Source organism: Cydia fagiglandana, chromosome 5 (assembly GCF_963556715.1).
Source record: "Cydia fagiglandana chromosome 5, ilCydFagi1.1, whole genome shotgun sequence".
In the NCBI taxonomy this organism is placed as follows: domain Eukaryota; kingdom Metazoa; phylum Arthropoda; class Insecta; order Lepidoptera; family Tortricidae; genus Cydia; species Cydia fagiglandana.
Genome location: NC_085936.1, coordinates 13,674,124 through 13,689,359, shown reverse-complemented (window position 1 = coordinate 13,689,359; position 15,236 = coordinate 13,674,124). Strand labels below are relative to the sequence as shown.

General features: G+C 36.0%; 2 protein-coding genes across 5 annotated transcripts in view; one reads left to right on the top strand and one right to left on the bottom strand.

The window, feature by feature from the left end:
• LOC134664519 (myc box-dependent-interacting protein 1) overlaps window positions 1-7,913 on the top strand; it is a 67,349-nt gene extending 59,436 nt beyond the window's left edge. The window contains exons 6-11 of one of the 3 annotated variants that reach the window (XR_010098262.1): window positions 680-848; window positions 2,240-2,443; window positions 3,456-3,590; window positions 4,853-4,995; window positions 5,318-5,524; window positions 5,567-7,913. Coding sequence is in view for 2 of the 3 variants with exons in the window: in XM_063521203.1 (XP_063377273.1) it covers window positions 680-848; window positions 2,240-2,443; window positions 3,456-3,590; window positions 4,853-4,995; window positions 5,318-5,398 (732 nt within the window). In the remaining variant the exon portion in view is untranslated. Of the gene's footprint in view, window positions 1-679; window positions 849-2,239; window positions 2,444-3,455; window positions 3,591-4,852; window positions 4,996-5,317 lie in introns of all 3 variants that reach the window. The other 2 variants (XM_063521203.1, XM_063521204.1) reach the window with 2 other exon arrangements.
• Window positions 7,914-8,399: 486 nt separating this feature from the next.
• Window positions 8,400-14,513, bottom strand: LOC134664518 (uncharacterized). Of its 2 annotated transcripts, none has more exons than XM_063521202.1 (2): window positions 14,334-14,513; window positions 8,400-12,481 (listed from the first exon to the last, which is right to left on the bottom strand). In XM_063521202.1, exon 2 carries the CDS (start codon window positions 12,458-12,460, stop codon window positions 8,873-8,875), a length of 3,588 nt encoding a protein of 1,195 aa, XP_063377272.1. In that variant the 5' UTR covers window positions 12,461-12,481; window positions 14,334-14,513; the 3' UTR covers window positions 8,400-8,872. The 2 variants fall into 2 exon arrangements, with proteins under 2 accessions (XP_063377272.1, XP_063377271.1); XM_063521201.1 differs by lacking the exon at window positions 14,334-14,513 and adding an exon at window positions 14,083-14,161.
• Window positions 14,514-15,236: the final 723 nt, after the last annotated feature.

Sequence of the window (15,236 nt, the reverse complement as noted above, 5' to 3'; positions counted from 1 at the left end):
GCGCACGAGTGTGGAGGGGGCTTTACGTATGTAGCCGGCATAAATGGATTAAGTAGAATCAAGTAGAATATACTATACTCTTTGGTCATGTGTGAGTCACTATACTTGGTCAAGCAGATCTTGTGAGTCCTCATCTATGTCAACAACCTGCAGATACTGTTCAGCGCTGAGTTCTTCCATAAGGAGAGCTCTAAGGTAACGGCATAAGGTTCACTTTGGAAAAAACACAAGAGATGAATTAAATATGTACGCGCACTATTACGACTCGTATCCGAGTCGCGGACTTTTGAGACGCTATTGAGCGCTGAGCAGCTTTTCCACAACGAGAGCTCTAAGGTTACGGCATAAGGTTCACTTTGGAAGAAATACTAGAGATGAACTACAGGACTTCTGAGTCCTCTTCTACGTCAATAACCTGCAGACGGTATTCAGCGCTGAGCAGCTGTTCCATAACCAGAGCAATAAGGTAACATCATAAGGTTCACTTTGCTTATTTAAGGGAATATACGCTAGACTAGACATGAACATAATAAGGTTCTAGACAATACGCATAACTTGGGAATGCGGATCCGTACGTAGCTCTGTTGTACAAGCGGGACATCGCTAATATACATGCCAGTGTTATCTCGCTCAAGATAGCTACGTAAGTCCCGACTAATGTTCAAACTGTTTATTCCAGGTGTTCGCCGAGCTAGAAGCGATAACCGACAAGCTCGCCAACGAGTGCCAGCGCGGCTCGTACACGAAGAAATCCATCGCCAACAACATCTCGCCAATCTCCTCGCCCAAGACCAACACGCTCAACTCGATCAACGGCAACGCTGCTTCGCCCACCAACACCGTACAAAGTGAGTACCTGTTAACTGATTGTGAACTTCAGTCAGGTCCATCTATGGTTCGTTAAGGATCTTTGGTAGTTAGTACCATCGTCAAATAACTGTTAACTGAAACTTTATAACAAAAAATAAGGTTTACCGATGGTCAAAGATTGTTGCTGTTAGTCTAGGGCAGCAGTCGACAACCTTTTAGCAGCCAAGGGCCAAATAGTAGTTACCGAAGTAGACGCGGGCCGCACTTTATTAATATTTATGACTTTATCAGACATCGTCGTTTGTCAATATTCCATACAAAATACCCAGGGAGGCTGCTCGCGGGCCGCAAGTGAGAGGTTCGCGGGCCGCATGCGGCCGACCGCTGGGGTAGGGCCGTAGATTGCAGAAGTCCACAAGAACTTGTTGTTAGCTTATCACTTCAGACCAGCTAGCATGAGTTGGGTTCTCGCACGCGACTCCATACATTTAGTGCGTCTTCAAGTAAGGATTCGCGCGCGAGTATGCAACTTATGCTAGCCGGTTAGAATGCTATCTGAACTTCGGATCTCTTCAGAAGGCGAGGACATTTCTTAACATATTTTCTAATTATTACAATGGGTCCAATTACAATCTAAATATAGGTATTAGGACATGTACCTACATACAAGGCCGTATATCTTCGCTAGTAGTTTTATTCGTAAGTTGTGAAGGTTAAGGAATTAGTTCTCTCAGCAAGGCAATTACACTCTAATGGGAAATTCTACCTATTTTGGAAGTGAATTCTTGGGATATGTATTTTCATACAACAGCAAATATCGACGATGAATTGTAGTTAAAATAAATTTCCAATTGTTGTTAGATTATAAAGAATATTACTTGTATCTAACAGATAAGGAACAATTGTTAATTGTATATCTTAGTTGAGGGATTGTATTGTATTATAAAGTATACATGTGTTGTGATGTCTAGAATTGCAGTACTTAACTAGAATGGCTTTTGTCGCATAATAGTAACAACGGAATTGTTTGATAGGCCACTTTTTTCTCAACTAATAATGTTGTGCTGTGATTTTTATCATTAAACACTTGCTCTGATAGATTTTTCGTAGCATTGAGTGATTTAAATAATTGTAACGTGAATGTTTATTTGTTTATACCTAATTTCTGTGGAGCAAAGAAGGCGTTGCCATACATATTTCTAAAAGCAGGTATCGCAATCACATACAACGGCATGACATTTTCAGAGCGATGTTCAATATGAAAGTCCTTTTGTCATACTTTTTCTAACCGTATGTGATACCTAAGTATGTAATTATTATGATGATAGCGAGAGGCAATCAGATGCAGACAACAACAACGTACACCTATTGGTTTATAAAAGAACCCTCTTTGCTGCACCGTGTGTTGCATGAATTAACCTGTGTGTAGCGCCCCCCTCCCCCGCGCTCAACGGCGACTCCCCGCCGCCCGCGCCCGCGCGCCACGTGAGCGAGGAGCGCGACCGCTCCCCCGTCTCGCTCGCCGAGCCCGCTCCCCCCGCCGCCACCCCCGCCCCGGCCACGCCCAACGACGACGCGCCCACCAATAACAACGAGGACAAGAAACTGGAGGAACTGTACGATATACCCGTTGGTGAGTATGCGCGCCTGGTGGCGTCGTGATGGCGGTTGCTGGAGCACATGGGTTCGAACCACGTTAGTTAGATGCTGAAAGTCTAGAATAATGGTTCTTAACTGATGGCCCACCACGGAAGATTACCCTACATCCACAAGTTAATATTTCCAGAACAAAAATCTTTTTCCGTGTTGTCACTAAAAGGTTAAGAACCACTGGTCTATAAACTTAAGCCAGGCGTTTTTGGTGAAGAAGTTTCTATTCATACTGGTACGATTGCTCTTTCGCTCAATCATCTCGATGAATGTATGCACATATGGGACGGAGATGGTGATACTTGTATTCAAGATTTTTATTAGACTTATGTACTTACTGTGGTTTGAATTCTTACCCCCTTATTCATAAACGTTTACTAAAGTTAACAAATCGATAAGAATCGTTTGTCCCTTTTCGACGTATTGGTATAATGGAAAGGGACAAACGATTATTATCGGCTTGTCAACTTTAGTAAACGTTTATGAATAAGGGGGTTAGTCTTTATATTCGCTATCTGAGTCGAAATATAAGTCTCATTTCATATTTCAGTTTGCTAGATACTCGTTAATAGTTGTTTCTCAATATATACCCCAATATTTAATATTTTGCTACCCTATTTTATACAGTTCATATAAACTCCTTAATAAATTGGAAATGTGTAATCAATGTTATCTTCAAACATTTTAGGTAACTTAAATTAATAATACAAGTGAATTATTATTTTTGCAAAGAAATTGAATAAAATCCATAGGTATTACAATATTTACAACTTCGAAACTATGTAAGTGGCGAGTAAATTTTCCTTAATGTCATAAGTAGTTAGATGCATGCTTACCTAAGCTATTTCTATTCTAATCCATTTCACAATTCATTTTCCGTATAAAAGTTAAACCACTTAAACTTTCGACTTAACTTATTTCATTCCCCGTGTAAATTATTTCTATAAGCTAGGCTAGTTTCGTAGAATTAGTATCGAACACACCAACATTCTCAGGGACGCCGGTACCGCCCGAGAAGTTGAATAATAACGGCGAGGGAAAGAAACAAGTAGACGTAGAACAGAGTGTCAAAGAAAAGGACAAAGAGAATGACAGTCCGAAGACGGACGAAGTGTACGACATACCCGTTGGTAAGTGTAAATATTACATACTTTTCATTTAGCAGCGATAATATTCGTACGTTTCTCATTTCATCTCATAGATGGCGTTGGTATCGCTTTATGCAGTACCATGTAGCTTAAATTTTGAGACAGACCAATTAAAATTATCGCTGGGAGGTGACGAAAATAAGACCTATGCGTAAGTTAAGTTATTTATCCTATTTATCTAAATACTTAAATAAGAAAACAGTTCGTGTGGTTATGATAAGACAGTTAACTTCGCATTGGTAATATTGGTGACGGTGGTGGACCTTGACAAAAACTATTATAATCCTTTAAAATGGTAAGTAAATTGTAGTAGAACACTGTAATTATGTATAAAACATGGTAATTGGTTATAAGATAAAGACTGCAAAGAAATTGTACATATGAATTTGTAAATATTTTCAGATATATATATTTATCTTATAATAATTATAATATGGTTTATGTATTATCATGTACTTGTATCTTTTATTATGTTTATATATTATTCTACAGGGCAGGCAAGTACTGGTCTTTTTGAAGTTTTGGCATTATTTAACCACTTTGTGTTTTGCTTTGCTTTTAGTTGTGTAAATGTGTATTTATTGTGTATATTTACAAAAAAATGATAATTATATTTGTTTATTGTGAATATAAATAAGGTAAAACAATTCATAGAATAGATCCTACAGACTGCATATCTCAAATGTCAATGACTTTGTAATTTAATGGCCCATTCTTATATTTCATCGTCTGTATCTATTCGTCATGAGCGGAGTTTGGAGTGAAAGAGGAGATAGACGAATTTTTTACACATATTTAATTCAAATCATCATTGAGGAGATGCGAGTAACTCCTCACACTCAAGCGACGAAACGCTCGAAGACTATAGAAATCAATATCTCGTCGACAGTCAGTAGTTTATTATGTTTACTACAGCCAATTGATGTAGTCGAACTAAGCTTTGGACCGACTTTGACGTGCCAAAATCGGGCGTTGCTACAAAAAACGTGGTATTTTTATAGAAACTCCTTCTTTATTGTGACACGTCCACACTTTGCCATTGCAAAGTCCGTGCACAGTTAGGTTGTGGAACTCTAGTAATTTCTTTATTCTTTTGAACCCCACGCCTATTATATATAACGCGCCATTATAAACCTTATTGAATGCAAGAAGGTTAATATATAATTGTAACCGTGCGCTTCTACCGTCTTTGGCGGTAAAAGGATAATAAGAACATTGCCTAACATTATGGTTTCCCGGCTCAGGGGCGACGCTGGCCGGTCTGCCGGCGGGCGTGCTGTACCGCGTGCGCGCCACGTACCGCTACACGCGCGAGGACAGCGACGAGCTCAGCTTCGACGTCGGCGACACCATTCGCGTCGTCGAGTACGATGACCCCGAGGAGCAGGTGCGTTGTCTCGGTTTCCAATGCGTTTACGGCAGTGGCGTAACTATCTATACCAACTGAAACCTGTGCCTCAGGCCTGCTGTACTTACATTCTCTCGGTCAAATCAGGGCCCCTCTCGGGCCAGGGAGCATTGTATACAATGGTGGCACAGCAAGCCAAATGCCGTAGTTGCCTGCTGTGCCACCCTGTTATTACACCCCCTTGCTTACGGTACGGGGTTATTCGAAACCTTGTACGAACCAACGTTGCGCGTAGATTGTGTATATAGATTGACACTTATTTACATTAATAAAGTCTTGACCTTTTATTTCTCGCTTACAGGAGGAAGGCTGGCTAATGGGCATCAAGGAGGGAACGAACGAGAAAGGCATGTTCCCGGCTAACTTCACGCGGCCCATATGAGGCGCTTGAGTATGGCCTGCACCCTCGAGTTAGGTTTGACTTGCGTATAGATTACCATTTGACCGCCATCCAGACTTACGCCAAAAGTTATGTTCAGTAGGATAAATCGTTCACGTTTTGGCTCAAGTCACTTAGTACCCTTACCTTACTTGCAATACAAATACAAAGTCATGTCATTATGCGTGCATAATCATGTCAAATAATGCGAAAATCTCAGTACTCCGAACGCTTAGTTCAAAGTTCAAGTTGATCAATTATATTGACCATTCAGGTTAAATAACTAGGTTAAATACTGATTTTTCAGTAATGTCACAGTCAGTCAAAATCAAATTCGTCACGTGGCGGTCAAACGGTTTCAAGTGTATTGCGCATTCTAATTATTGTTTCTTGTTGGGGATGTGTTTTCACCCCTTGTTTATAGTTGATTTTTTTTAAGTTGACCGTTTAGAACTAGCTCTCATAGTCTTAAACGGTCAGCTTAAAAGAAATCATCTATACTCAAAAGTAATTTGCCTCGACGGAGATACGAGTTGAGAATTCAGTCCTTTTAAAGGTTGTTTCCACGGTTGAAAGTACATACACCATTAAAAATTGCCAAGTCAATCTGCGTTGAAATATCATCAATCATATATCACATTGATTGAGCTTATAGGAAAACTCAATACTTATATCCTTTAAGTTGGCAACTTTCTATATAAATAGTTGAATGCCCATTACACTTTGTATATCAATTTAGTTAAAGTTGTTAAATGTTTATAGATATCTATTATTTATTATGTTACAACGAATATTGAATTTGATTTTATTATCCCTTTTATAACAGCTTCTATAGGATTTTTTTGTATATAAATTTGATGTAGATCATGATTTTAGTCACTATCAGTATGGTGTAGGGTTAAAACATTTTAATTGTATTACTATGGACATTATTAATTTATTTTATAGACCCTGTTTGACAATAATTGAAGCTCGAAATGATGATTTTGCTCATTTGTAAAGTAATGGATTCAAAAGAAGTGACCTTAAGTGTAATATATTCGACATTTTAACTTTTTAAACGAACAAATAAATCTTATGCTTTTATTTACAATATACCTACCTACCGTATATTTTATTGTTAAGGTTGCATAGCACATTAATCAAAATTCCACAACATGCCCATTGTTTTTTTTTTATTGAATTATTTTTACATATTTTACATTTCCATTACACATTGCATTTCATGATTTATGGTCTAAAGTGGCTTGATTGCATTTCAAATAAAAATGTTCGTTACGAAGTCTATAGTGTTAGTGGTCACACCGAAGAGTCCCGAGTCGAGTGAATGTAACTTCATGTAATCATATAAATTCAGTATAAGTGTTAATGTATATAAACTTAATTTAGTTTTTTTTTGTTGACCCGTTTATTTTATTGTTAATAATTATAACATAGTTAGTAATTTATTCGAATATGTCATTTTATATATAGACAGAAACTCCGTAATGTTTTCTAAATAGGTTTTACTTTTTGTTAAAATTAACATTATTAGTGAACTGAGTACTAACTTGTTATGTTAAGGGAGCTTTTCATTAACAGTGTTTAACATTTTCCGATCAAAAGACTATAGTCTATCAAGCCATTTCAGACAGTAGAAAAAAGCGGCAAATTTAAAAAATGTAGAAATATAAATTTCAATTTCGCGCCTTTTTCTACTGACAACGTTGTTTGACAGAGAATACATTCGAGATTCGAATGCCATTACATCCATCACTACTACTCCACCTATAAAACTGTACTTTTTGGGTAGTGGCTAAATAGTCTTTTAATTCGGTACTACTTTAAGTAAAAGTGTTCTAGATAGATGTAACTTCCCAGAAAGAAAGATATTAAAACTCAAGTGTCAAAAAATGGTGCTTTATATGCACATAAGTATTTATATATCGCGTTGCAGTGGTATGTTATCTTTACACGGGTCTAATAACGCCCCCGTCGTGTAAAATATTGAATGTTGCGGAAAACTAGAGCTATAAAAGATCTTGTACCAAATTCTGCCTTCAAAACCCGTAGGTTTTTATAAATTTAAATCAAGAATCAATATTTCTTATACAATTTTTATTAGAAATTGAATGAATGTTTGCAAAAGTTTGTCTATGTGTGAACAGGGCTATTTATAAAACTGAATATGGAAATTCGAAGTCTTACTGTCTGTTTTGCTCGAATATTGCAAGACCGACGGAGATTATCGAATTTCGATGTTCGCGGTAGCCGAAGGCCGGATTGTGTAACGCCTTTATGAACCATAGAAAATAATTTTTAAATAACCCACAGACTTTGAGAAACTTTTTAGACATTATGGTCTATTTTTATTATAATGTAGTCTGTGAAAGTGATCGGCAAGCATAGAGTACATCCGGTACGCAAATGCGAGTTGTGACTTCGTCAGCAGTGCCATGCGAAAGGTCCATATAGGTGTTAATATAAGTTTGTTAGGACTTGTACAGTTTTTACAACTGCAAATAAAATGTTTCTCACACTTTTGTTTTTTTTTTATTCAATATGCATTTTTTTATCCTTATTATGACTTGATGATGACTTGATGAGTTAAACTTAATAAATAAAAATTAATAACTTCGTATTTGAAAAGCATAGCTCTATTTAGTGTAACAAATGTATAAAAGTACAAATATACATTACACATAATCACATTGAAGGTGGTGATCTGGTGATCGCTTCAATATACAAATCTTTATAATTTCTAAAATGTTCGTTCATGTAAGTAAACCTTTACTCTTGCCAAATACATACTTCCTGGGTATCCACAAACTCAAATAGGGGAGAGCGGGGTTAAACGTGCCGATTTTCATAAAATACAAATTTGATCTATGAAAACAGTGTGAATAAGGTATGTGGGTTGCGCTATATTAAATAATGGTTATTTGCGTTTCTGAGTAGCGATATTATTTTGTGCATAGTTAAACAGTTTTTTTACCAGATTTTTTTTTATGAGATAGGTCGGAACGGAACAACTAACCCCGCTATGGGGCGGGTTGTTCCGTTGCTAAAATTTATAACTTATCCGTCAAATGTTTAAATCTCAGTTCACACACGTTAAAAGAGTATTTTGCAGTTCGTCGAAATATATGATAATTTGTTGTGTACTATCAACAGATAGTAAAAAAAATCCAAAGCAAAAATGTGATTATCCGTGGGGTTCGTTGTGCCCTCGTTTTTGATTTATTTTCCATAACTACTATTCGACTATAATGGAAGCAACGAAAACGGCTCCTGCAACCGCATAGTGGTCTGACTTTTCGCGACAAACATCATACGAATCGCTCCATGGTTTACTTGCGTTCATATTCCCATCGGATCAACTTACCTCCGGCACGTTTAACCCCGCTCTCCCCTACCGCAAGGGTTATTTTTATTTTCAACTGTTAGCAAGTTGTTACCACACGAATTTTTTTTTCAAGAGTTGCCACTGGAAACAACTTAAATCATAATTTTCCTTACTTTGCAATCACTGTATATAAACTTATCGTTCATAAAAGCGTTCAGTTCCTCGTTATCTTGTTTTTTTATTGTGTTGATCACTTCTTGTAACTCATTGCCGGCAACAGAAATAGTCAACAAGTCTTGAGGCAACATATGTAGTGCCAGCATCGACGTCTCTAGTGTTTCCTGAAGAGTTAGACCGTACGCTATAAGGACCTTCAAGTCATTTTCAGTTATTGACTCAGTTTTACGAATATTTAGAATTCGCATAAATTGCTTTATTTTCCCCATAATCTTACTTAAGAATGAATTGTAATAGCAATTCCTCGTCTTCAAATATTTTACAAACATGCCTATTTCTGAACCAAAACTAATATGGACTTCTTTGTCGAATTCATCTCTGCCGTTTATAACTGTTCTTGTTATTACCGACAACTTCCAATCCCAATAGTAAGAGTACACTTCTCTTAACCCAAACTTATTTTCAAAAGATTCGAGCAAATATTCGAATATGCGAATCACCCTACTTGAGCCTGTAGTTTTATAATAATACATTATACAATCAAGTTTATTCACAAAGTCCTTGAAAAATAATTGATAAACGAAGTTTTCCGTATTGTGCGTTTCATTCCAATGGTTAAAACATTCTTCTACTATTAGTTTTACCACATTAACACTCTTTTCTTGTTTCAGTTCCGTATCCATATTTACGATATATTCTACTACAAAGTCCCACAGCGCTTCATTCAGTGGTTCAATGTGAGAGTTTTCTTCTGGCCTCAATTTTTCTTGCGACAGCCTCTTACGGACGTGACCGTATACCAATGCTTCAACATGCGATTCATCTATCAAAACGATGTTTGATTGCATTGCCTTTGCAACATCGGTTCTGCGTTGAATATTTGCCTTGTTTTCCGGCAAGGCTAATACCGTTTTCCAGGCAGTTTCCAAATATTCACCCCTTAAATACTCAGGTAGTTTGTTGCCTGTAAAATATTTGAAAAGTTCCTCATCGTCATCCTGATGTATGCGAGTTGTGAGTTCTTTTAGGAGTTCAAATAATTCCAATTGAGATTTCTTTTTTTCGTTTTTTATCTTCTCCGCAATCGATTTGTAGAGGTTGCATCGTACGGACACATTTTTTGTTTTCTTCCAGACGTTAGAAACTATGGCTTTTAATTCACTAGTTTCAAATGCATGAAACGCTAAACGCAATCCCCTCTTCTGAATGGACACTGGAGAATCCAATAAAAACTTGATAAATTCCGTCCGTGGAATAGGATTTAATTTCGTTAGATACATGTTAAACATGTCATTAGACAAATGTACATAGTCTCCTTTCAGGTACAGAGCAGATTTTGCGAGAGGCACTGGCGGGCGAGAGTAACAGTGTAGTCGGCAAATTGCTTCCTGAGTATACATAAGATATTTGTCAATCTTTTCGTATTCTATTTTACTGTTTGTTGGCGCATGTTTATCCATAAACTCGGTTTTTGTATGCTCATCTCCTAGCTGAAATATTGCGTAAATATTAGCAAAAATAGCGTTTCTATCATATAAAAAACCATACTTTTCATCTTCACCTTTTGAGGAAATATTTGACAGAGATGTTTTACACAAGTCTAAATACTGTTTTGCCAAGTCATTAGAAAAGTATATTTTCATTTTCTTTAAAACCGTATTTAGTCTAAAATCACAAGATAGAGATTTGAACTTTTTCTCTATCAATGAAAAGTTTTCCAAAATGACAGTTGGGTCTTGTTTCAAACATCTTATTAAAAAGCCTTCTGATATATCTTTCTCTTTTGTTACAGGTTTTGGATTAACTATGTTATCAAAAGAATCTAAATCTAATTTCATGAATTTTAAAGCAATTTCTGGAAATTCTCCATCCTTTTTGAAGTTTCGTTTCCATCTTATCATTAACTCCAGACATCCTCGAACTTGTTTTTTTACTTCCTCGGTATATTCCAATAATTCAAAGCCTTTAATTTTGTCGGTCAAAAACTCAAATACATAATTATACACAAGATCCTTTTTGTCTGAACATAACATATCAGAGCGTTCTTTTATACTATCCAAGTATCTTCTGTTATTTAAATGTTGAGTTAAGTTATTTGAAAGAGTTATTTTGTTAATGATGTGATATACTAAAGAATCGCAAAGAAATTCGTTCCATTCTCCGCCGGAACGTGAATTATAAACGTCGAGGCTGTGCAATAGTTTATCAAACAAATTCCAGCATACACCGTCCAATTCGAATACAGAATGAACCTCAGTGACATTTTTTAAGAATTTATTTTTAAGATGTGATCTTTCATTGACATGCCTTTCATAATAGTAGCTCAATAGTATATTCAACTCATTTTGAGACGTTGCTGATTTTATTAACGTTTCCAACATGTTCGATCTTTTATCTGCATTCGTAGTTATTCTTATTTTCTTCTTTATTTCTTCAAATGCCTGCGGAAAATTCACAAACTCATACCACCGGTAATCCTCCTCTTCGGGTATCACACCCGTTTTCTTTTCCATATGCATCAAAGCCCAGGCTTCTCTCTCCTTAACAGTCATAAGGTCATAGTACTTAGACTCGTAAAACTCCTTGGTCATTTCAAAGTCCTCATTTGGATATTTGTCGGAGAAAATTTGTTTCATGAACTCATAAAGGCTCTCAGTTTTTACTAAATCTACTATATGTTTGTGTGTTTTATAATAATTCGTCCTCCAGAACCGATCGACCTCTTTCGGAAGAAGAGCAACAGCGAATATCCTTGCGTCGTCAGACGAACTATATTTTATCAACTCACTTTTTTTTAGTAACATCAAATATGGTAATGGATTATTAAGTATCCGCGTTTTATGTTTCTTTAATATACTTCTTGACAGTTTTTTGCCGAAACGAGAATCATCTTTATAGGAATAGCAGTGATCATTTATTTTTGTGTGTTTTTCAACAAGTTTAAGATACTCGACATCATTAACAGAGTACAAATACGACAGATCCGAAATGTTGCCTCTACATTTTGCACCATAAACCTCAGCTAAAAGTAATGAATTGCCAATCATGTCCTTATGACTTTGAGTATCTCTGTCATGTGCCACGAAATCAGAAAGAATTTCTTGTTTGAAAGAAACACTCGTAAACTTTACAAATTTGTACGCATTATTTTTCATGTTCGTATTAATGCAGTATTCATAGAAAAGTTGAGCTCTAGCCTCATCTCTAATATGTTTAGCTATTGTTGACAAAGTTTTTATCTTCATTTTAAAAGACATTGTTGGGAAAATGTTGTGATGTAGATAGTCTGGATTGATTATATGAGAGTAAGCATCCTCATAGATCCACTCCCATTTGAGTGCCCTGGATATGCACAAGCTGTCCCCACATTTCAGCATATCAATAAAGTAATCCGTGTCTTTATATTTTGAAGCCAGGTCTATCTTAAAAAGTCTATCGGCGTCAGAATATTCCTGTGCAGATTTGACATCTTGGAAATTTACTTTTTGTTGAGATGCTTCTTTTACTTTTAAGTTGAGTTCTTTTTGTCTCTCCCAAAGATTCTTACCTTGGAAAGTTAACATTATGGCTGATAGTCCCCACACCTGCAATATAAAAAATAACATTCAACTGAACTCAAAAGTTCGAAATGAAATTAAAGGTAAATAAAATCAGTCAACAGTGTAACGTTTTGTATCTAGTTGTTCATCCCACCCATCACAATAGGCAGACTTAAAACAGGGTCTTTGTTGATGGGTACTATGTGGGTATACAGGGCGTCCCACGGCTATGCCACATGGAGGGAAAGTACCCTAAATATTGTAGATGGAACATTTTACTGAAAGAAGACATTATTTTAATTTAAAAACAATTTAAACTGCATACACAGATTTTTAAATAATTACATGGTTGAACCGGGAATCGAACCCGCCACACGAGAAAAAAAATCATCTGTAGCTTTATCATACCGATCGAAAGGCTTGATCATAAGGATTATTTTTTGCTAAAGAACATAGTGTCAGAAACAAAAGGAAGACCATGAATTTTAACATTTGATGTGAAATTTAGCGAAATAATCAAAAGAGTGCGGCTTTGTATTCAACAGAATGAGACTACATTTTGAGCATTTGATAAATTAGATTGATTAATTTTGAATTAAAAATGTTAAAATTCATGGGCTTCCTTTTATTTCCGACACTATGTTATTTAGCAAAAAATAATCCTTATGATCAAGCCTTTCGATCGGTATGATAAAGCTACAGGATGATTTTTTTTCTCGTGCGGCGGGTTCGATTCCCGGTTCAACCATGTAATTATTTAAAAATCTATGAATGCAGTTTAAATTGTTTTTTAAATTAAAATAATGTCTTCTTTCAGTAAAATATTCCATCTACAATATTTAGGGTACTCTCCCTCCATGTGGCATAGCCGTGGGACGCCCTGTATAACATAAAAATAAGCAAAAGTTATTTTCACCACACCAGCTCGGAAAGACTTACTTTGCACTTCAAAAACTGATAACAAAGTTGCATTTTATTCACATGTGAGGCAAAGTAATCAAATGCAAATTTTGAGTTGTTTTCTTGTTTTTGCTGGTAGAATTGACTTTTAAATGATAATTTGGGATGATAAATATTTAATAACATCCATTTGGATTTGATTTGGTTTGATTTTGTTTGATATTTTACAATTAATATTTGCTTCGGGTTGGTGTGGTGAAAACTTTGTGTTTCACTCAGAGGAAAATTTTGTTTAACCCTCGTGCTTTGAAACCCTCGCAACGCTCAAGATTCCATATTTCGAACCACTCGCTATGCTTGTGGTTTAATTTTGAAATCTTTCGCTTGCTCGGGTATCAATATTAGCACGAGCGATTAAACAACAACTTTGCCCCCTTGTAAAACAAATAACTATTGTATTGTTTTGTGTTTTTATATTTTACTTTTATATACCTACATTTAGTAAAATTCCAACTTAAGAAGAAAGATAAATAAAAGAGCAAAAGTTAACTACCTACTTCTATACATAATATATATCTATGTTAAAGTACATATAAGTAATTAAATGGGTGTAAGTTAAGAAGTAAATTGTAAGAGTTATGAATTTACCCTTATATTTATGAAGGTAAGACCTAGGGTTTAACTGATAGCCTAAAATAATGTCATATAACAAGGGGTCAATTCATAACTTAAAATTTACTTCTTACCTTCATCTGACTATAAATGGTTTATGGTGCTCAGCGCCGCTAAAGAAGTTTTCACTTCAAAATATACATTGAACACATTCACTGTCCCAATTGGAATTGTCAACCTTACAGCTCTGTAATAGAGACTTCCCGTGACCAATACTCGGGCTCGGTTAAACCACACCTAATACAACAAAAAATAAAAAAGTAATTAAATCAAAAATAATCGGAGGTTTGACGATAAAGTTAAGTTTCTGCCAAACAAACCTTACCTGTAAATACGCCGACTCAGCCCAGTGTCAAGGTTATTAAAAATGTAATATAACTTTCACGATAAATAGAATAAAAGAAAGCAAAACAACTTATGAAAAACCTTATTCATGACCGAAGGTAAGCAAGCAGTACATACAAAAATAAATATTATGAAAATAATGAAGGCAAGCCAGTTTTTTTTTCCAAGGCCATAGTGATTAGTGATGCGGCATTTGTCAGTTAAGCCCCTTCTACACTCCACAACGCGAAGCCGCGATTCGCGTACGACCGTGGAGCCTATGGAGGGGGACTTTAATGGCATCTTCAAAATCTTGGTTGGCCACAGACCTATTCTTTGCCTCAGACGCACGGAATTTTCATTCAGTTTTCGTACGGAATTATGGAGTGTAGAAGTAAAGGAGAGCTATCTTTTATGATAAGACGGTTGTAAAAGTGTCCAGCTGTCAGTATAAAGAATAGTTCGAAATCTCTCCGGTGGCGCTAGTAGGTATTTATTTTTTTTATTTATTTATTACTATTATTAATACAAGAAATAACCTTATGATCTAATTCAGTTCCCTGCAAAACTGTTTACACAGTTTGTCTGCAGGTGCGAGTCTCTGATATAATTACTTACATACGTAATCAATGTAAAATATTATAAAAACTAACATCATACACTTAACTAATATAATCAGATATACCTTACTTTACTTGGGTGACATTTGCAGGCACAGGCATGCAATTGTCACCCAAGCATTTTCAATAGGTGCTGCTTTACTGCTGTTTTAAATCTAGTTTTATTGGGCTCGAGCCTGATATTTTCTGGAAGACTGTTTAAGAAATATGGCAACCTTTTTTTTAGAGTTCGGTCTCCGTAATAATTGGTGACGCGGGGTATTTCATATTTTTGCACAGCCACT